The 21,663-nt window shown below is 41.7% G+C and overlaps 3 protein-coding genes across 6 annotated transcripts in view; 1 reads left to right on the top strand and 2 right to left on the bottom strand.

Moving 5' to 3' along the window:
- Positions 1-4,147, top strand: part of DAPP1 (dual adaptor of phosphotyrosine and 3-phosphoinositides 1) — a 49,967-nt gene extending 45,820 nt beyond the window's left edge. For both annotated transcript variants that reach the window (XM_074993527.1, XM_074993526.1), the window contains one exon: positions 2,649-4,147. In XM_074993527.1, the coding sequence (XP_074849628.1) occupies positions 2,649-2,664 (16 nt within the window). In that variant the 3' untranslated portion in view covers positions 2,665-4,147. The remainder of the gene's footprint in view (positions 1-2,648) is intronic.
- On the bottom strand, positions 806-10,355 carry LAMTOR3 (late endosomal/lysosomal adaptor, MAPK and MTOR activator 3). 2 transcript variants are annotated; one of them, XM_074993528.1, is made up of 7 exons: positions 10,274-10,355; positions 8,064-8,109; positions 6,312-6,346; positions 5,489-5,547; positions 4,158-4,291; positions 2,077-2,140; positions 806-1,024 (listed from the first exon to the last, which is right to left on the bottom strand). In XM_074993528.1, the coding sequence occupies exons 2-7, from the start codon at positions 8,070-8,072 to the stop codon at positions 951-953; spliced, it is 375 nt and encodes a 124-aa protein (XP_074849629.1). In that variant the 5' UTR covers positions 8,073-8,109; positions 10,274-10,355; the 3' UTR covers positions 806-950. The 2 variants fall into 2 exon arrangements, with proteins under 2 accessions (XP_074849629.1, XP_074849630.1); XM_074993529.1 differs by lacking the exon at positions 10,274-10,355 and adding an exon at positions 8,799-8,858.
- A 2,638-nt stretch (positions 10,356-12,993) lies between these two features.
- Positions 12,994-21,663, bottom strand: part of DNAJB14 (DnaJ heat shock protein family (Hsp40) member B14) — a 40,603-nt gene continuing 31,933 nt past the window's right edge. For both annotated transcript variants that reach the window (XM_074993521.1, XM_074993522.1), the window contains one exon: positions 12,994-19,269. In XM_074993521.1, the coding sequence (XP_074849622.1) occupies positions 19,145-19,269 (125 nt within the window). In that variant the 3' untranslated portion in view covers positions 12,994-19,144. The remainder of the gene's footprint in view (positions 19,270-21,663) is intronic.

Raw genomic sequence — 21,663 nt, 5'->3', positions numbered from 1 at the left:
AAATGAGATCCACATAAGTTACTTTTCAGCAAATAAGTTCTCCAAGTTTTACATTTAAAAAGCAATAAGGGAGACAGTTATTTGCATGGAAAATAGGTTTACCAGTAATATGTTACAACTCTTACAAAAATGAATCAGGCTACAACTTTTTACAAAATACTGTTTTATTTAGACATTTACTTAGGAAATCCTGAAGAGAAATGAGCACGAAGTGTTGCCACTAACTTATCCACAAATACTAGAACAAAAGCCAAACATGGGTAACACGTCTATGCTGTACAAAAGAAATACAAAGAAGTGCAACACTGATTGAGCACTTGTACCTATTAATAAGGAAAACGCTTGAAGCGATATCTTATATAAAAATCCCAGCATCCTGCTCCTATACCAAGGAAGCTGACATTCAGGATTAGTAGTATTTCTCTAAACCAGCAACAAAAATGAAAATATATGGTATACTTACTGATTGTCCTGCTATGACTGCCAGCAAATTTTCTCTTTTTCTTAGTACATGCAAAGAAGCAGCAAAGCATTCATTACAGGACAATGAAAATTAATTCTGTTTTCTCACTATGTAGTGGTGGCTAGTCAGAGAGTAAACCCTATTTAATGCTTCATTTCCTATAGAATAAGGGAGATGGGTCACTTATCTGGACCAGACTGCAGATACCATTCAACTTTATTAAGCCCGATCCCTAGTCAGTGGCTCCACTGGAGCCAATTGGTTGTCTCCCCAGTACCGCACCATATCAGGTGTGGCCAAAGAGTCTATCTACAACACATTAGTATCTCATTGCAGATTCAGCACTATGTACACATTTATTTTTATTTAATACAATATGGGGAAGTGACATTTCCTCAAACATTAGTTATTTCATTGGCTGAGAATTATTGAAACATTTTATCCCATTGGATAGTGAAGAAATGCCGTCTTTGCAGATACCATCAGGTTAAGAACCCTCTACAACCTGCCTCAACTCTTCAAACAGGGGAGCAAGCTCCTTCTCTAAGCTGACAATCAATCCTGGAACAATAAAAAGAAGAGATACAAAATGGTTATACTACACAACATCCTTTAAGGCTCTCGCCAAAGCAGTTAAAAATGAGAGTTTACTAAAACTAAATTGATTTGACTTCAGCTTCTCACTGTACAAGGAAGCAGTCTTAAAAAGCTAGTGACGGCAGCGACCAGCAGCTGCCACTATAATTAAATGCCCTCTGCTCTCTTCCTCTCTGAAGGACAGGTAGGCGATCAGATAAGAGCAAAACATGGCAGGAAAGCCCCCAAAATAGGAACAGAGCCTATGCAAGCACGGTATTCCTCTTTGCAGGCACCTGCTGTATCTCTTCTATACCATGCAGACTCTGGGGTGTATTGGAAGAATTTGTATGTTTCAAACTCAGAGAACAAGGACTCCACAACAAGAAGCAGAGAGCCAGGTGGATGCACTGGAGTGTCAAACTCGGAGCCCTGCATAATTGAAGGCCATAATTTTGACACAAGGTGTTGCACAGGTCAACCTAGGCAAAATCTGACCTGCGGAATTTTTGCTACCACTAGCGATTATAAGGACGATGCATTATTAAGCACTAATGTGCTAAGCTGTTCCAGACACAACAACACAGTTATCTTCCCTGTAGACCGTAGCATTTAACAGACAAAAATGCAATTCAGACACACTGTGAAGCCTAGAGGACAGAATAAGGATTATTACCAGTACCTATTCCAAGTGAATGAAGTTCACATCCTGTTTAAGCTAAGACAGTATCAGAATATGGGGAAAAATGAACTGCTTTTAAGAACGGTTATAGGCACCCAACGTCCTATTTTGAATTTTTTTCAAATATTAGCCCCAGTGGGACATATGCAGTTTTGAAGATTTTACTGAAAATATTTTTTCTGCTCAACCACGAAAACTTTTTGAAATAGGTGCCAATGCTGATGACAAGTCAATATGCAGTTTTAAAATGAGTACTGACCTAAGCTTTTCATTTTTCCCAATGAATTATGTTAAGTCTATTAAAAAATACCACTCAGTTTAAAATGGCATGACAGTTTAGGAAATTAAAATATACCTGTGTTGGCATTGCTGCTAGCAATGAAACTTACTACCAAAGGTAACCGGTTGAACTGGACCACCTTAAAAAACAGACAAACAAAAGTGCCTCAAAACCAAAAATCGATTAATGCTTAAACAAAAATCGATATACAGTAATGCCATTTCTTAATCCTGTAGTCCTTACTGCTCATGCAACTGGTCCTACCAATTTAAATTAAGAATAGGATGAGGACTAAGCATAAGTTTTAAAGACTCAGAGTTAAAAGGTGCTAACAGATATAGACAGTAATCCCTTATGGCCCACAGAGATGTACAGTATATTACACATTGTGAAATGTAGCCAATTTCAAAAGCTGTAGCAGAGTATGCATGTTATTTCCTTTTTTTAAAAAAAATCATGTAACAGTTCTACCCAAGGAAGGAGATATTGCCCTGAAGAGATCAGAAATACAGAACATGAATTAATAGTCTCAAACATGGCAAAGCAATGCAGTCAGGGTCAAACAGTCACTTTTTTGCATTAATTTTCCATCAAACAAAGCTGAGTATTTCTAGTCTGAACAGGCTTTTTTCCTCATTTATTTGTAGTAATGCCATTCTGTAAAATTCTGCTCATCAGTCCACAGTCAGAGGAGGAATGTGAAACTACCGGAGAACGATGGATTTCAGTAGACATGAAATAAAAAGAAAACAGCTTTATAAAAGGAATTGTTTGTAAATTGCCTAGACATATTCTTTCAGCTGGATTTAACTGTTAAACAGTTTGGATGTGGACAGAACCACAGCTTGTTCAGCAGTATCACTGATCATTATCTACTATATATTTTATGGTGCATTTGTCTGTGCTACATTTGTTCAAGAACTCCTCTTAAACTGTCAGAACTACGACCATGAAATTTGTTATGCAGCTTCCTCTTACCTAACTTAACCCAGGGTCAGGATTTGGTTGTGCCTAGAAAGTGGGAAATGCCTGAAATCCCAGGATTTCCCAGAACATAGAAAGGGAGGGGCACCGACAGGAGGGAGGACATATTTCAAAGTCACCACTGGCGACAGCAAGTGCAGGGAAGAACCACACTGCAGCAGCAGGAAAAGAGAGGCCACATGCAGACAGGGCTCTCCACCCTGCTGGGATTGGTAAATGCTCCTCTACCTGCCCCCCCCCCCTCACTTCTGCCACAGTGCTGCAAAAGGGGAGCCCTGCTGCCTCCCATAACTAGCGTCCCCCTGAGACACTGCGGCCACAAACCAGAGGACACTCCACCCTCTCCCCCCTAGCACCAAGCTCTAACTGGGGCTGGGAAAATTGCCCCAGTCCCTGGCCAGCTCCCTAATCCCCCAGCAGCTCTCTCTGGAGTCAGGGAAAAGAAAAAATTGCAGGCCCGGCTCAAGCGCCCTACTGCTGCTGGACCAGGGCTGCAGAGAACAGTCACGGCCCTGCCCTGGCCCCAACCCTCACCCTCCTCCCACTGCCACTGGTTAGGGGAACAAAGCTGCACTGGTAGGCCCAGTCCAGTCCAGTCCAGTCGTCTGTCCCATTACCCCTCTCTTGGGCTCCTGCTGGGCCTGGGAAAAAAAGCCTGGACAACAGACACAGCTTTTTTTCCCCCAACCCAGCAGGTGTGTGTATGGGGAGGAGGAATAAAACACCTTACTGCACTAAAATGCCAAGCAACCTTGAGACAGTTTCCTAGTATGTATATAAACAGGCACATTGTGTTTTTCAGTTGATGTATTTTAAACTGTGAGCAATAATTACAAATGTAGAACAGGGACACATCAACGGTAGACACTAGGGATTTGCATCAGGCACCATCTGCTGGAGAAAACAGTGATCTTCAAGTATTACCCTGAACCAGTAACTCATCCTTGATGCTGGGAAGTAAAAGCTCATTTCAATCAATACTGCAAAAAGTCAGTAAAACCAGCTTGCATTATATTTGAGTAAATAACATACATATTTAAATTTAATTGAACCTCTGTGGAAAGTCAGCCCAGGGTTTTTTTTTTTTTTGTTTTTTGTTTTTTTTTTTTTTAAAGTCGTGTCAGACGAGTTCTGGACAACAGACAGATGAAGGCAATGCTGAAATCCCTTACCTGGTATGTGTTGTAGTAACAGATGATACTCTTGTTTTTTGAAAGCCCTAGTTTGCTGCCCTGGTCTGTTGCAAGTGCAAAGGTGGACAAGAAACCAGGTCTAAGTGCATGCTCTGGAGCATTATCATTGGCAACTGGAACAAAACATATTTTATATTGCTACATGATCTCCATATATATGGGTCAGGCATCCTGCATCTAAGGCAACTGTAATTTAGATCAGATCTCATAAGACAGACTGACAGACTTGCCTGGCCCTTGGGCAAAGGGGTGTGTGTGTGTGTGTGGGTCTGGCTCCATACTCTCAGAAGGGGCGGGGCTGGGGCAGACAACCCTTAGTGCTCTCTGGAGCAAGCTACACTGGACCCCTGCAACCCCTCAGAGTTGTCTGGAGTACACCGCGTGGCCGTGCTTTAAAGAGCCCCAGAGCATTCCTGTCAGTAAGCCTGAATTTTGTACATATGCAACTGCCCATACTCACTTCCAACCTTCCCCCAGTAAAGAATCCCTGATGTGCTTTGGAGGACGCAAGTAAACGTTTTACTGTGCATTTCTTTAGCAGCACTTCACCAGCCAGTTTTCCTAATATTCTGAGGATGGCTTATTTTCCGTATGCTTTTTTGCTGCGCCATGATCTGTGCTGATGCTGTTTTAATGGTCTCACTTGCAGCACTGTGCCAGACCCATCGCATTTCACCCCATCATGCTCATGTCACTTCTCTGCCTTCAGATTCACACACATGTGCAACTCCTAGTGAGCACCAGTAAATGTGATGAGACATTAAAAACCATCTGCAGATGCCTATATCTTGGGATTCTTGACTTCCACCCTTGGGCCTGGAACAAAGGATGTCTCACGCTATTGCTTGAAATAAAGTAAGGACAGGGCATCCACCAATGCAAACACATTCAACCGTAATTGGCTGCATCTATCAGAAGGTAGCAGTTGGCCATATCACAGGATACGACTACTGCTCAACCAGTCTAGGCATTGTCTACCAATCTGAAAGCAGCTTTAAGATATAAACTTGTCACATGATTCCAGTGTTCATCACTGAAGACATGACATGGAAAAGCGTCTACGGACTATGGTTTTAAACATGCTGCATGTGCCTAGACAGAAGGCTCCCTTAAAATATAGTAATGTTCGATAAATGCTTCTTAAAATGTCCCAGATTTCAGCATGTCTGACTTAATGCGTAGCTCAACCTCCAATATTTACTGTAAACTAAAAGACAAATTGGGGGAAGAAAATCCTCTCTCCATCAGGAAGCCACTACTTTCTCTTTCATTATTACACAGTAGATGTACAATCAGACATTGTGATTTACCTTTGATAACAGGCACACCATCTCTGTCTGACACTAAAATAGCATGAAGACCTTCCACACTAGAGAAAAAACAAGAAGTGTTGTTTTTACTATGTTGAAATGTTGACAGTGAGGTTCATTTTCATTCAGCAAACACATACCAAAGTGAAAACAGTAGTAGGAAGGAGAGAGGCGATAGTTCAAGGAGTGCCCACCCTTAAATTAGCTTTTGTTATGCGGTCAGTGTTTCCCAAAGTGTGGCACGTGAAAGGATTTCAAGGGGTACATGGCAGAAAATAAACTACTAAAAATCAGGAGATAAGCACTGGGATGGCACTGGGAGAGGGGGTATGCCAATGAGGCTGAAGTCCTGAGAAACTCTAAATTACCAAGTCTTCAAATATCCAGCTCGATAGGTTGCTTGAATACGAGAAGAGTTATTCCAGTAACAGGTGCCCTTTTTAACACTATTCCCTTAAAATGAAATGAAGAATACTGTCGTCCTTTTGGAATGGAGAGATAGCAAGATTTGTTTCCACCTGAACTCACATAACTCACACCAAAGTAACAGTGTACTAAACTTCAAGACAAGCGTCTCTTTCACACAAAGCTGGGTCACCAAAGGATAGGTTTTTGCAGCCAGATAAACATTATTCAGAGTATAAGAACCTGCAATTTAAAACAATTTTTAAAAACTGTCCATACAATATGGATGTTCCATTGGATTATTTTCAATAAAACCCACGAAAATAAGATTTAAAAAAAAACCCAACAACATACAGTAGTTGTAAAGCAGTACACAGTGCTAAGCTGATTCTTTTCTGTAGCATGATAACTGCATTACCTTGGTAATTTTTTGTACAGAAACCTTTTCAGGTCCTATAAAGAAAAATAAGATTAGGAAAGATGTTTTTTTTTTTTTTTTTCAAAAAATGTATTAAAAACTTTCACAGTTTTGTCACAGTAGAAATTATTCACATATTTTTAAGACTTCCTCTTTCATTCTAAAACGTTTCTTTTAAATTGCACTGCGTGGAATTTGTTTAATTATAATCTGACTAAAAACTCCAAGCACCTTCTTCAGTACTTGTACATTAAAAATAGAGTTCCAGAATCTGCATATGCATCATACTTATATTACTTGTTACTTTCATTCTGTTAATCATTCAGAGGCTCCGGGAGTGTACATCCTGGTACTTGTTAACTAAACACATGCAGTGAAATGGCAGCAAGTACACAATTGCATCTCACACTCCTCCCAAAGTGTTTTAGCTGTAACGTTTCAGTTTAAAGCAATATGTAGCACTGAAACATTTTAACAAATTGCTGCTACAAATTTATGTCCCAGACACACCTGAACTTTGATCTAAAATCTTCCAGACATGATCACTTCACATCTTATTGACCAAAGAGCAGATTCTCCCTCCTTTTGCATAATTCAAGCCATTCTCAATTAGTCAAGGCCTATTCTCCTTTCAAAGCGCTTATAGTTTTCTAAGGCCTTAGTCCTGCAAATCTTTAGTTCAGTGTTTCTCAATGTGTGGTATGTGCACCTGTATGCATACACGAGAGATATCTGGGGTAGGGGGTGTGGCACGCGTATTGGAGTCATATGCAGCTCTTTCAGCAATAAAATGCTCAGAGCCACGACAGTGCTGTGTACTGCTCTGCGCATGCATCCCTCCCTAGTGTTTGGTGAGTTGCTGCATTGGATTATGGTGGGAGGATGGGGTTACCGGCTCGGGGGGGGGGCGGGGATTGGGTTAAAGTGGGGAGCTGATGGTGCCTGGCTCTGGAATATTATGCTTGTTATCTGAAGTAACTGATAAAATTGCTATTTGTACAATTTTACTTTAGTATTTCTAATTACAACTGAAAGGGTTTAAAATGGACCTTGTAAAAATGAAGAATAAAACTGCACATTTGGAAGAAGAGAGCACACAGAAACTGTGTCAAAAACATTTCTTTAATTGTGGAGCTCAGCAGTTTCAAACCTAGGTTTGAACATTTGATTTCATCCAAATAAGTTTATATTTTGAATTAATTAAAAATTGTTCTTCTCATTTCATTGATCACTGTTCATTGATGTGTGCATAAAATATATGTATGAATAAAAAGATTGGACTTATTTTATGTTGATCTAAATTTTCTATTTCTCTCTTTGCACAATCCTAAGTACAATGTGAAGCTTATTGCCCATAGGTAATTTCTTCCAACCAACCAGTTACAATTAAGTTGTTTAAACAAATGTGTTGCAATGGTAGAAAAAAAGAAACTTGCATGTCTGAAAATTGTGGGTACTGAGGGTATTTTTTTAAAGGGATACTGTATAAAAAAAAGGCTGAGAAACACTGCTTTAGCTCATACATAGCTTTACTGGCATAAGTAAGTCTGACTGAACTGAATGAGCTGTCCTGTCCATCGGATTGGGCAGTGAAGTAAGCTTTTTATGGACAGGCATAAAGTTTCTTCCTATTTGGTAGCTTTCAGAAATGGTAAAGCAAAAAACACAAAAAACAAAAACACACAACAACAACAAAGTGCATTTAATTACAAAGACATTTTCAACAGAAATGTGTGTTTTCAAAAAACTTACATCAGCCATGTTTTGCAACTTTAAATCAGATGTACTGTCAAAGTTCCTGAAAAAATAAGTCTCAACATTAGTCATGCACAAAAGCAACTATGCACTCTTATCTTTTTGCTTACTCACGTAAAATTAAAGACGAGGAGGAAGCATCCCTATTAATTTCCAACATTCCCTGGCTATTCCTATCTAATGCAAACAAAATAACGATCATGGTAGCCTGCCCAAAAGAATGAATTTTTGGCACTGAACTGCTCTTAAAAGAAAATGTTTTACAAGATGCACACAATAGTAATAGAGAGGTAGCCGTCTAGTCTGCTACATGACTGCTGGTTTGTTTTGTTAAGATGCACACAAGGCAGGCTCAGAGGACCTTCCTTACAAGAAGCCCCAGGCATTCCAGGATGAAACATGGGTCAAAAGCTGCATAAATGAGAGAGTCTCACAGCAGATTTATATTTAAAAAGCTGCAACGGAACAGCTCCATGGCCTTAGGTTAAGATCCTACTATGCTGACACAAAAGCTTCTCCAGTCCACATAATTAATCCACATCTACAATAAGTGATAACTATATGCTGAGCTGTCCTGTCCACAGAATGGCTTGGGGCAGCCGCCCCAGCCTCCATGCTTTTGTGGGCCCCATGGTGGCTGCCACAACTTCCCTATGGATGGGAAGGAATCAGAAAATTACAGGGGCTTGGTGCAGGGCTTTAACACAGGTTGTGTTCCACTCCCACACTTACCATGGTGGTGAGATCTGGAGCAGACCAGCATCATGCTCTGGTATGCCAGGCTCCCCTCTCCAGGCTGGCTGTACTATGCTGTAGCAGCAGGAAGCAGAGCACCCTGGCTCTAGGATCTGCCACTTCTTGTAGCTGTGGAGAAGCAGGGTGCAGCGGACTGGGAGAGGGTAGCATGGTGGAGCAGACCAGGTTTCAGGTTCACTCTAGTTCCTGCTGCCTTGGTGAGTGTGGGAGACAGGGGCATCTCCTGCCGCCATCCTGCACCAGGCCCAAGAAACCCTGGCTCTTATTGCTTGGGGGAGTGGTAAGGGGACAGGGTTTGGGGGCAGGGGTGGAGTGGGGGTGGAGCAGAGGCAGGGCAGGAACAGGGCTTGTGGGAAGGATGGGCAGGTTTTCCCAGGCCCTGCTCTCACATGTTGACAGGACAAGCTCTGGAGACAGCTGTATGTCCACACTAAGAAATAGACAGGTATAACTGTATGGCTAGAGGGTATGGATCAACATTCACATCATACTGACCATCAGCTCCTGAGCCAAGCCAGGGAAGCTAATGATTTAACGAGCCGACCAAATTTAGTGAATTGTGGTCACGCTGCCATCTGAGGCATGACACGCACTCTCTGAGGGCTTGAGCAACCCCTGAGCTGCACTCTTATACTGATGTACACTTGCAGTGCAAACCACATGAAGCTTAGTGATCGGGTGCTAAAAAAAGGAATGAGTGTAAGCTGAAAATAGCGACAGTAAACTCCCAAAAATACATGGCTTCAAGTTGCATGTAACTGGCTTTAACGCAAGTTAAGCATAACTTGAAGCTGCTCTGTGGCCCCTTCCCCCAGCCGTGCAGCTGTCACCCTGAGAGCTGCAGGGCTAGAGGACAGCAGAGGAAAGGCTTTTAGCTTGCTAAAAGCTGCCTGCTGAAGGGTAGCCGAATCGGATCGAGGAGGAAAGGTTAAATCCTGGGGCTGGTCACAGCCAGAGACCCCAAGGGGTGTGTGTGTGTGTGTGTGTGTGTGTGTGAGACAGCCAGAGGCCCCGGCGTGGGTGGGAGTGAGAGAGAGAGAGAGAGCGAGAGAGAGAGAGAAAGAGAGAGAGTAAGAGATAGTGGTCTCCGCACACGCACAAACTGGGGAGAAGGCGGGGGAGAGATCGGGCTACGTGTGCCCAGCAGGAGCAGCGGCAGGAAGGGGCTGGAGCTGCCGCAAGGCGATACAGGTCCCGCGCCGAGGCGTCCGCCTAGCGGGAAGGGCAACGGAGGCGGCCCGGGCCAGGCTCCCGCGGAGACGGGGGGAGCTCACGGCCGGTGGGACGCACACCGCTCAGGGCGGGCCAGGCTCCCTTGCTCCTGCGGGCGGGGAGGGGCTTCCGCTGTACCCCGCAGGCGAAGGAATCAGTGCAGTAAGCGCTATAATAACAATACCCACAACACGCTGCCTCTGCGAGAACGAGGAGGGGGCGCTGAACTCCGCCCTTACCAGGAGCCAACGAGCCGCGTCCTCCGCGATTGCCCACAGCCAGCGGCCGCTTCCCCTTTAACCCGCGGTCATGTGACTCCGTGCTCCCGGAACAATCGCCGACTTCCGCCGAGTTCCTCACTTCCGGGGTGGTGTCAGCCTTGTCTCCCTGGTAGCCAATGGGCGAGTTCACTTGTGGAAGCCTCGCAGGGGCGGCGGTAGTGGGACGAGCAGGGGACATGCAGGAGGCGGAGCTACCGCGGCTCTGCCGGCTTCCGCCCCGACGGAAGCGCTGCGCTGGCGGGCGGGGGAAACTGCTGGGTTGAGTGTGATGCAGCCGGACCGCGGGAGGGTTAATACCATGGGCTGATTTCCGCTCTAGGAGCGTTGTCGTCCTTGAGAGTGTGTCTACCTGTGCATTCCTCTTTGGAAAGAAGTATGCAAATGAGGCAAATTAAACATGCAAATAGTATATAAGTTTACATATTTGATACCTCGTTTGCATACTGTAATTTCAAAAGAGCTTTTTGGACAAAAAATGGCCATTGTAGACACTGCTTCTTCCAAGGAAATAAAGGGAAGAAGGATTCTTTCGAAGATGGGTTTACTTTCAAAAGAGCAGCATCTACACAGGTTTTCTTCTTTTGTAATTAGAATATGCAAATGATATTATGCAAATTTACACCTAATTTGAATTTTCAATTCACCTCATTTGCACGCCTGTTTCGAAAGAGGAATGCAAATGTAGACACACTGTGGGAGTCTCGCTGTACACCTTTAGATGTGGACGAGTCAGGTGCTGCTTCCCAGGGAAGAGCGTCTCAGCCTCTTCCCAACCTCTCCCACCCCTGCACCTCCTGCGTTAGGCACTGGATAGCTTGTGGCCATTAGCACGGCAGGCTACCTGGTTTTTAAATATGAGGACACTTTCCCCACCTGGGATAGTCACAGTAATCTGAGGCAGCCCACTTAAGAGAGACTTGTAGTAAGTCACCAAAGTCCTGGACACCTTATAGACTAACATTTTGGAGCATAAGCCCACGAACACTTATGCTCCAAAATATCTGTTAGTCTATATGGTGCCCCAGGACTTCTTGTTTGTGAAGGTACAGACTAACTGTCGCTTGCAGTATCCCCTTCCTACCCCCACCTGCTGTTCTCCCTAGCAGATGGCTGTGTTTTTGTTTCATTTTTTCCCCCATCCTTCTGTTACTTTCTCTTCCTCTCAGTTATCATTTAGAATTTTCTGGATCTGAAGAAGTGGGTCTGTCCCAGGAAAGGGCATCACCTAATAAATTTTGTGAGTCTTTAAAGTGCTAGAGGACTGCTTGTTTTGATTTTTAAATAAACTGTCATGTAACTATATAAGCTGTAGATATACAATATTAGCTCCACAGCTGACACTAATATACAGTAGCGCCCCCCCTGCTCTAGCCACTAGGGAACACTCTCAACCGAGGGGGAGGTGGGTGATACAACCCAAGAGTCCTTACTCCCAGCCTCTCTCCATTAGCTTCCCACTTTCCTTTTGGGAGTGGGGCAGAGCCCAGGTGTCCTGGGTCACAGCTGCCTGCTTTAACCCCCAGGCAAAACTACTACCCCCCTCACTGTAGGGTGATAGAACCCAAGAGTCCTGTCTCCCAGGCTTCCTTCACTGGACTGCTAACCCCCTGGGATGGGGATGGAAATAGAATCCAGGATTCCTGGCTCCAAGCCCCCTACTCTAACCACTAGTCCCAACTCTCCTCCCTGTTGGGTGATAGGACTCGAGTCCTAACTCCCACCCTTCCTGCAGGGGGCTCTGAACCTCCCTGCCAAGGAACAGAACTGAGGGCTTAGGGTTCCCAGCCCCCTTTACTACTGCTGCTGCCACCACACCCTCAGGAGGAATTAGCTCCCAGCCTTCCTGCACTGGACTGCCACCCTTCTCCCCTCAGAGTGTGGGGGGTGAAAGCACCCAAGAGTCCTGGCTCCCAGCCCCCAACTCTAGTCACCCAGCCGAACGCCCACCCTCCCCACTCTGGACTTGCATATGGCTGAGGCTCCTGATGCACCTGCAGGCCAGATGTGGCCCTCAGACTATATTTTGCCCACCCCGGTAATAGATGGTACCATCTAATTATTCCTTTTGACAAAGGACTTTGGCTAGAGCTACACTAGGGTGGAAAGTTGATTTTCGATACGCAATTCTAGCTATGTCATTAGCATAGCTAGAATTGGTGTACCAGAATCAACTTTCTCACCTAGTGTAGTCTGGGGCTTGGAAGTCTCATGTAGACATCCCTTACTCCATTTGATAGACTGGAGGGCAGGGGTTGATGGTTCAGCCCAGACACGTCGATTTTGCCCATGTCAATCGTCCGGTAAGTACAGACTCACTGTGACTTGGAACGTGAAAGTATGTTAACTAGTCTATCACAATTGATTAGAAATTGTTTTTCCCCAGAGAAGAAAAAAGTGTTTATTGCAAGTGACTAATCTTCCTTTTGGTAATTAATTTCTATGTTGAAGTCCCAATTTATGAAAAAAAACCAGCAGCATTTTCAAAATATGTAAGAATTTAAGATTAAATATTTTAGTAGCTAGAATACTTTGCCTTAAAAAGGGATAGCTGATCTTACAAGTATGTTCCTAGTCTCAATAGCTACATCAGCTGTGCATAGAATAAAACAAACCACTGAAAAGTCAACTAGGGGTTTTCTTTAACAGGTAAAAAGGTAAGATGCTGGCTCATTTACACACTGAAAATAATTTTATTTTGATATGTCTAATATTACATTAGATATTTATAAATAAGCAAGTTTCTCTTTAAACTTAACTTTTAAATCTTGAAAATGCCACAGAGTTAAACAAGATAAAATAAGAATTTTGTTAACATACCACCTTTACTTCATTGGATTTCCTTTGCAAGGCTTCCATTAAATTTATGAAGTGTCTTAAACATGATCTGCAAAGACTGTGTAACATCACCATTCCTTCATTGCTTTTTTAAACAAGTCTGAAGAACAACCATTTAAATTCCTTCAGATTTTTAAAGATGGCAATGGACTTTATATTCTCCATACACACACTTGGAACATATCGTGTCACAACGGGCAAAACAGCCTATGCTAGCAGCAGGTTCAGAAATGTCATTTGAAATGTATGCCATTTTCATCCATCTTTCACAGTTTAAGTTAAGAAATGCTTTTTAATTTATAAGGCTTTAGATTGCTGGGCAGAACAAAAGGATATACTTTTCTTTTAAGCATAGATTCTAACAGAAATGCCTATGCACATACGAGGGAGAAAAAAAGATCAGTGACGCCAGAACCCTCAAAATCTGATGGATAATTTCTAACAGAAGCCTGCCTCTGTGCAAATTTACAGTGGTACAATATTAAACTATCACAAAGTTTGAGGTATTATCTGGAAAAGAAATATATACACCTATACACATGCACACACAGTATTCACAAGTCTAATGGTCCCAAGACCAGCAAACCTTGGTATTTAGTGAAAAGGAATCACGTACTTGTCAAGGAAATTATACATGCAAGGAAGTTTTAAAAAAAAAAAACACATTTCACATAACCCTTAATATAAGGAACAAGTTATTTTTCTGTTCAACATGCTTAAAAAGAAAATTTAAACACATTGGAAAAAATATCTTTAATAGTGGGTAACCAAATCAAAAAGAGTCTCTAGTGAAATTTTCCTTCAAGATTAAAGTCACCAAAAAGATGATACTGAGAGGTCTCATTCCACATTCATTCACTTAAACACACAGACTAGATCTGCATGAAGGCAAAAAGGATGAGTTTCATCATCTTTCTCCAAGTCATTCCTGTAAGATCCATCCACCCCAACCTTTTTGGCTAAAACGTATGGGGTTAGAAACGTAGATGCAGCAATCTCTTCCATGAACCCCACCTTGACATACTCATCACTGCATTTATTTATTCTTCTAACCCACTATGGGGGATGGGAATCTTCCATCATTTGGATAGATTTAATAGAAAAAGGGAATCTTGTGTTGCCTCGTGATCGTGAACCTAAGTTTCCCATGTGGTTACTCAGTGGATTATGCTCTCCCCAGTCCACATGGTAGGCTGACTCAGGACAAAAATGAAGATTCCAATCAAGAAGATTCATTTGTTCTAAAAGAGCACAACTGAAAAAAATTCAATTAATAATCAAGCACTATGGAAATTTTATCCATTTATATGAGATTTAATGTGTTTCGCCAATGATGGTTAATACCCAAAAGCAAAAATGGATTTTTTTTTTAAAAAGACCAACTTCAACATTAGTCTTTGGGAACGTTTTGGAGAACCAGCACAATCGGAAAAAGGAAATGCATCAAGGTAACAGAGAAGAAGACCGAAATGTATTTATGCTCAAGCTGGTTCATGACTTACGAGAGAGTGGAAAGCAATGCCCATTTCCTGTAAATGCATTTTTATAGATTTATGTCTGGTACACCCATATGAGAATATGCATGTGCATAGCTATGGATTTGCATGATACTATGTTTATGCATTACATACCACATTCAAAAGGGGTAATGAAGTTTTCTCATAAGGAAAGACTGCCTGTATTTTTAAAATGTACAAATATGAGTTGTGAATATTCAGTATTTGGCTATGTGAAATTGTTTTTAAGCACTAAACCTTCAGCAAAATTCTTTCCAGTAGATAAAGGACAACTTCAAAAACCCCGAGATCATAGGGGCAGATTTTCAAAGGAGCTCAGCACCCAACACCTCTGACTGTAGTAAATAAAAGCTGCTGGATTTTGGGAACTTTGGAAAAATCTGACTACTTTAAGTGCCTTAACAGGAGCGAAGATCTGAGAAATCTACCTCCACAACCAATTCTGAACACTTCTGAACATTTGAGTCTTCTGTTAAAACAAATAAAAACCACGCCCTTCTCCCCAATCACCAGGGTTGGGGGTGGGGGACAAACTATTTCTTTGCTGAACATGAAAAAGGCAGATTAATTTTAATGAAAGTTGAGCATCCACAATCTGGTCTCAAAAATAATAAAAGGAGCGTAGTTTAAGGAAGTGGATTTGGTGCTATTAAGGTAACTCTCAAAGAAATTCCAAGTGAAATAAGGTCACTGTAAAATCTTCAACTGCAATCTACAGCCTCATTATCAGATCATGAGAGCTTCTGGTATAATTTAAAATGACTTATTAGGGCAGGGGGGAGTGAATAGTAAACAGAGGTTTAAATTGAAATTGATCTTTATGTCCATCAGAAAAGACTGAAAGCTAAAATGTAATGGCTTTGCAAAGGGCCCAATCCTGCAAATGATTAATTCCACTTGTTCCCCCCTCACACACATTGAGCCCCACTGATGTTCCCAAACAGCAACTGCATCACTAAACTCAAACACTCTCTTCTTGCTCTTTTTACAGGCAACACGTACTCATTAGCTAACAACTTCTTAAAGTCCCTTAACTTATCAGCATTCGTTGATATAACATATGTACCCAGACATGAAATTATACCGTATTGCATTTAATAAATGGCATGTTTGCCATTGATTTCAATGAAATGGAATTTTGCTTGCAATTTCAATGAAAGCAGATTCAGGGACTTTATGTATGGCAGTCTGCTTGCAAACCCAGATCCCAAGTGGGGGAAAAAGTATTTGGCTACATAAAATTTTTGTTAAGCACTACACCTTTAGCAAAACAACTCCACAGGTCCTGAGAAATCTGAGCACCATATTTGCTGTCTTCTACTAGAGTGACACCACAAATTTTTAAGTTTTAGTAAAACTTAAACTTCCACTAAAATGTTGACCAAATGGACAAAATATTTATTACCTTAAAGTGGAATCAAATCAGCGTTCTCCACTGACTTAAAAAAAAAAAAAAGATGCTATTGTGGTTTTGTTTTTTTTTTTGGTACAGTCACTTTGCAAAGGAAGTAAATGGGCTCATTTTTGCTTCTTTATATCAAGTTGGCTTACCAGGAGCTGTTTTGTTAAATGACTTTTCTCAGTTTGTTTTTCAGTTGAGAAGTTCAGTTTCCGTGCACCCTGGAAAACTATGTAGCAGAGGCCCAATGGAGTGACTGACTCACTAGAGTCCAGAGTAAAATCTGAGCAGCCAAAAAGTGCCAGGATTTTTAGTCATGTTGCTTAAAACTCTGGTTTCGTTTTATGATAATGTTGACTTAAGACTAATTAATATTTTGAGAAAGGATATTTACTCCTTATCATCTTGCTCACAAGATACATACTTTGAGCTGCTGAGAAGATCCTTCAGTAAAACCAAAGAAGAGACTTGACATTTCTGACACTTTTAAACTTAAAAAAAAGTAATACCTCCCAGTCATTTATTTTTAAAATATATTAAAAAGTAAAAACACAGTTAACTTTAAAAGAATCCTTTGCAGATCACCTTTAAGGAAGGTAGGTCTTTATTCTACAGGAAGTAATACCCATGCTTCCCAAATCCCCATATCTTGGTCTCAATAAGAGAGACTGCAAATACTTAATCTGATAAGTGGGAAGCAGCATTTTTTCAACAAATCAAACCATGTTTTTGTTTTTTTTTTTAAAAACAGAACTGTCCTAGAAAAGTATTTTTTCTAATCATTTATAATTCAATGGAATGTAGCAGCCTAGTTCTCACTATACAGTAACTATATGTTTACTATAAGCAGCTTTATTAAACATAGTAATTGTGGTTTCACAGCCCCAATACTTTATAAATGCACTATAAAATCATTTCCCCTTTATGTTCACTGAACAAAAGGTGCCTGCAAACATACAGATGTATATGTGAAGCAGGAGACCAGTGCATTTGTTCAAGACCATTGAAAAAAAAATTCTTCCATCAAGAAAGTAGAGAATTTGTCAAGTTATTTGATGTTTTGCTCCCCAAATTAGCATATTTATGATGTTTTCTGGATACTTTTAGAAACTGTGAAATCCACATTTGTTTGCTTGTTGTCTTGGGTAAGCTGCAAACATTTGGCTGATTTCTAAAATGCAGATAAACGTGATATATCACCCCTCTTAGTGCTGCAAAACCTGATGAGAGGGCACATTCAGCACAGGAAGGCTGCTTTATTTTAGTTTTCAACTCAGCTTTGAAGTTCACCTTTAATAAACTACTTTGAACACTACTTCATTCAAATGACCAAGAACATTTTGGTTTGGCCATTTGTTTTGTCACCAGCCAGTCCGTTCCATCATAACATACAATATTGGGCATTTCCACTGAGACACTGTAGAAGGGGCTTAAGGGTCACCCAAATTAGCAGCATTTAGTGTGGTTCTGGGGACAAAATGTGCTCACAAGGTATATCAGTGTAAATCCGAAATAAGTCCAATTAAGTGAACAGGAAGCTGACTTCAGTTAAACAATTGTACTATTATAACCTGAAAGCAGAATTTGCCTCCTTGTAATTCAATAAATTATTAAAAGAGAGAATACCTCTAAAACAACATACTGCCCTTATTACCAAATTTCCAGCATTCACAAATGAAAAACAAAGTATTTTGCTTTGTTGCATTGACTAACAGTATGATGCAGAAATGTCACCCACTACATCCAAAACACTTACTCATTCTTTCTACAGGCAACAAAAAACCTGTATCACTCTGGTTCAGAATGCCCCTTAATTTGTGATAGCATGTCTGGATATATATAACTTATGTGTTCCATCCATGGAATTAAATTATAACATTGTATTTACTTGCTGAATGGTATGTTTCCTCTTTTATTAAAAACCTATCCAGCAAGATGCTAGACTGAAAGGACTTTATATATTGTAACTTCTTTTGTTTCTGTACTTGGTCAAATTTGTGGGGTTTTTATGACAGAATATTACAAACTAGGTAAGCATTTATTAATTGTCAGAAATGTTAAAAGGCACAAGGTTTGATTTTCCTGTTCCACTTGTGACCACTGAACAGGAATCATGTTTAGGATACTAGTGTGAAATGAGAAACTGAAAGTCTCTCAAGAGCAAACTTATTATTGTTGTTTTCTGTTCTGGTTTTTTTAACCTCCAATTACTATTGCAGGTTTTCCTTCTACCTTTGCACTGAAAAATATGGAACCTGGGAGTGCATGTTCACCATGCTCATGGACTTACATACTACTGAAATATCAAATGGCAAAGCTGCTGTAAATTACTACAAGTACTAAAAGCAATGGTCATAACCTCTATACAGCACTTTACAAATATTGATATTAACGAAACTCTTGGTTTTCTTATTATCTGTCAGAAAAATCTTAAAAACAACAGTTAACTGCTATTCTACGCTAAATAAATTTACACCATCATATATTTAGGAATATACATGGCTATATTTTAAAAATATCAAGTACCTCTAAGCTGATAAAGCCTGACATTTTTACATAAAAGTTAGAGATAAAGTGTTTAAAACTGTTTTGTTTCAAACAACACACACTTGAAATCTGAATCAGGAGTGATATAGTCACACTATTCCATCAGGGAGACAAAAAGTTTTATGGAGCTAAATTTCTGAGACATTAAATAGAAAGTCATTTAACTTGTATATACATAAAGTGTTCTTTCCATAGATATTTACATGACAAGTATGTTAGAGGAGAGCCACTATGACTTAAGTATCTGTAAGTGTGGCATCCTTTCTGAGTTACTCTCTCTGGTGAAAGAATTCATGGAAGCTTTTGAAGTAAATACTAAACAATTAAAATATATGAACTGACTTTGTTCTATATTTCAGAGTAGATAAATAAGCCATTAAATGATATTTCAGCATAAGGATTCTGGAAACAGCTACACAGTAGAGTTTTACATCCACGCTCTTCAATTTTCAGAATGAAACTAAATCTCTTCTCACTATACAGGAGAGACATAAGAGCATACTTAAAGATGCACAGGGGTAACATTCTCGTTTAACCCCCTCGATAGATACTGGTCAGCCTTTCTAGTTCTTTGCAGTTTTCCATGGACAAGGAGTCTGCCTTCATTCGGAGGCGATCATCTCGGTACACTTTTGCTTCATATAGCAAGGCTGTTTCTGAACAAAGGAAAAATTGGAAGGTTAAAAGTAGTAATTGCACATGTATGTAGGATTCTCTCTCTCAGAACTACCCCAAACATCTCACACCTAAGTCCTCCGCACAGCTTGCTTCACTCTGGTTGCTGCTCCCAATTAATCGATTGTTGTTTTTACCCCAATTACTACTGCTATTAGAGAAGCGACATCCAGGTACAGCTTTAGTGCAGGTTTCCCATGGATTTCCATCAGCACTGCTTGACAGTTTGAAGTGCAGCGGGTCTGCTGGAAAAGCCATGCTGTGTCGACTCAGCCTATGGGTATTTCCACATCCCTAGGGTGACCACTGCCCTGCTTCTGGCAGGACAGACCCATATTTTGGGTGCCAAGAAGGTGTCCCAATTTATTTTCAAAATGGGGCTAACTGCCACCTATTTGGGGGGTGGGGAGCGGCTGCCTCCCGGTTCCCAGCTCCCCATGGTTTGGGAGAGCTGGGCCCATCTGGCTTCATCAGGCACCTCACTGCTCCCAGGAGCTGGACCCGCACAGCTGTGCCTGGCTCCCGGCTACCTGCCACTCGTGGGAGCTGGACCCAGGCAGCTGCCACCTGGGTCCGTAAGTTGGACCGATGTGGCTGCTGCCTACACCTAGGGGGAGCCGGGAGGAGCACCAGTGGCTGCTGCCTCCTTCCCAAGGTGTGGGGAGCCGGGAGCCCACCCATGTGGCTGCCACCTGGTTCCCAGCTCTCTGCGCCTCAGTGGAGCTGGGAGGAGCCACCTCCCCGCCCCGTTTTTGGGATAGGGAGATATGGTCACCAACCTCGGGGATGTGTAGGATGTTCTGACCTAGGAAGAAAGTGCCACTCTGGAGCCTTCTAAACAGACCAGAATTCCTTCAGATATGTGCGTCATGCACCCTTCCCGACCACCCCACTGTGATGTTGGTGAAACGCCCTTTGTGATTCACCAACGCCTGCAACACCATAGAGAAGTACACCCCAGGCAATCTATGTACTCTGAGAACAGGTGACCTGGTGCGAGGATGAGGATGTGTGCTGCATCTATGGCCCCATCACAGTTAGGGAATCCTATGGCAACAAAACTGTCCACAGTGTCCTGCACATTCCCCAGAGTCACTGTCTTTTACAGGAGAAGGTTAGCGATTGCCTGGGTGCCTGGATGACGACAACCCCCACTGTGGATCTGCCAACTCCAAATTGATTTCCCACTGACTGGTAGCTGTTTGGTATTGCAAGCTTCCACAGAGCAATTACAATGTTTGTGAACTGGCAAAGCAGGTCTCATTCTGGTATTGCTGTGCTCCATGGCGGGAAACAGCAATTCACAAAGGTCCATGAAAGTGGCCTTACACACATGGAAGTTTTGCAGCCATTGCTGATCATCCCATGCCTGCAAAATGATGCAGTCTCACCAGTCTGAGCTGGTTTCATGGGTCCAGAACCTGCACTCCATCGTGTACAGTGACTCCATTGTTGTCAGACACTCCACATTCCTCATCTCCCAATCTCAACGTGCAGAAATGCCCCCCAGATCAACATACTCATCCTCCAAGGGCATTAGGTTCAGAATATACTGAATTGCGGTGGGACTAACGCATCTATGGAGCCAAGTTATTCTTTGCAATGGGGTGTTGCAGTCCATGTGAAAGTGATGTGAAAATTCCCTTGGCCATTTTTTTTTCAATGGGAAGCGAGAAGTGAGGGAAATGCACGGTGGGATGATGACATCAGACACCCAGACCCACTTTCAGTGACACTTTTCCCCACAAGACACTGGCATGGACACCCAAAATGCAACAGGGCTGCAGGAACTATGGGATAGGTGCCCACAATGCACTGCTGCCACAGTTGAACTCCGCAATTTAATGGGGACACACTAAATCAATGTTATGACCAGGTGAAGAAACTCAACTTCGATTTTATAAAATCTAGTGTTAAAATGTTCACTAACGATTTTGACTTTATTCCCAAGTGCAGACATACCCAGTGTCAGTAACTTCTTTCTTTACTGATTGAATTTTGGATGTTATGTCTTGTAGTAAATCTCTAAGGCTATGTCAATAAGGATCTGTCTACAGAAGTTACTGTCAGAAGAGATGTTCCAACAAAACTTCTGTTGACAGATTTCCATCTACAAATAAAAGTGGATCATCTTTTGACCCACTCTGTCGGCAAATGGGCACCCCCGAGCAATTACGCCATTTTTTTGTCAACTTTCTGTTGACAATACACATTTTGTTTGTAGATGCTCCATGAGTTTTGTTGACAAAACCACAGTTTTGTCTTCAAAATTCTCTAGTGTAGACGTAGCCTAAGATACACTCCCTAATATCTGCCTTGGTTGGTGGTTAATTTTCTTCAGCTCGCTCATTCCTCCATATTTTGAGTGCTAAGTC

Source organism: Carettochelys insculpta, chromosome 4 (genome assembly GCF_033958435.1).
Source record: "Carettochelys insculpta isolate YL-2023 chromosome 4, ASM3395843v1, whole genome shotgun sequence".
In the NCBI taxonomy this organism is placed as follows: domain Eukaryota; kingdom Metazoa; phylum Chordata; order Testudines; family Carettochelyidae; genus Carettochelys; species Carettochelys insculpta.
The sequence above is the reverse complement of the archived record's forward strand: the minus strand, read 5'-3'. Positions and strand labels throughout refer to the sequence as shown.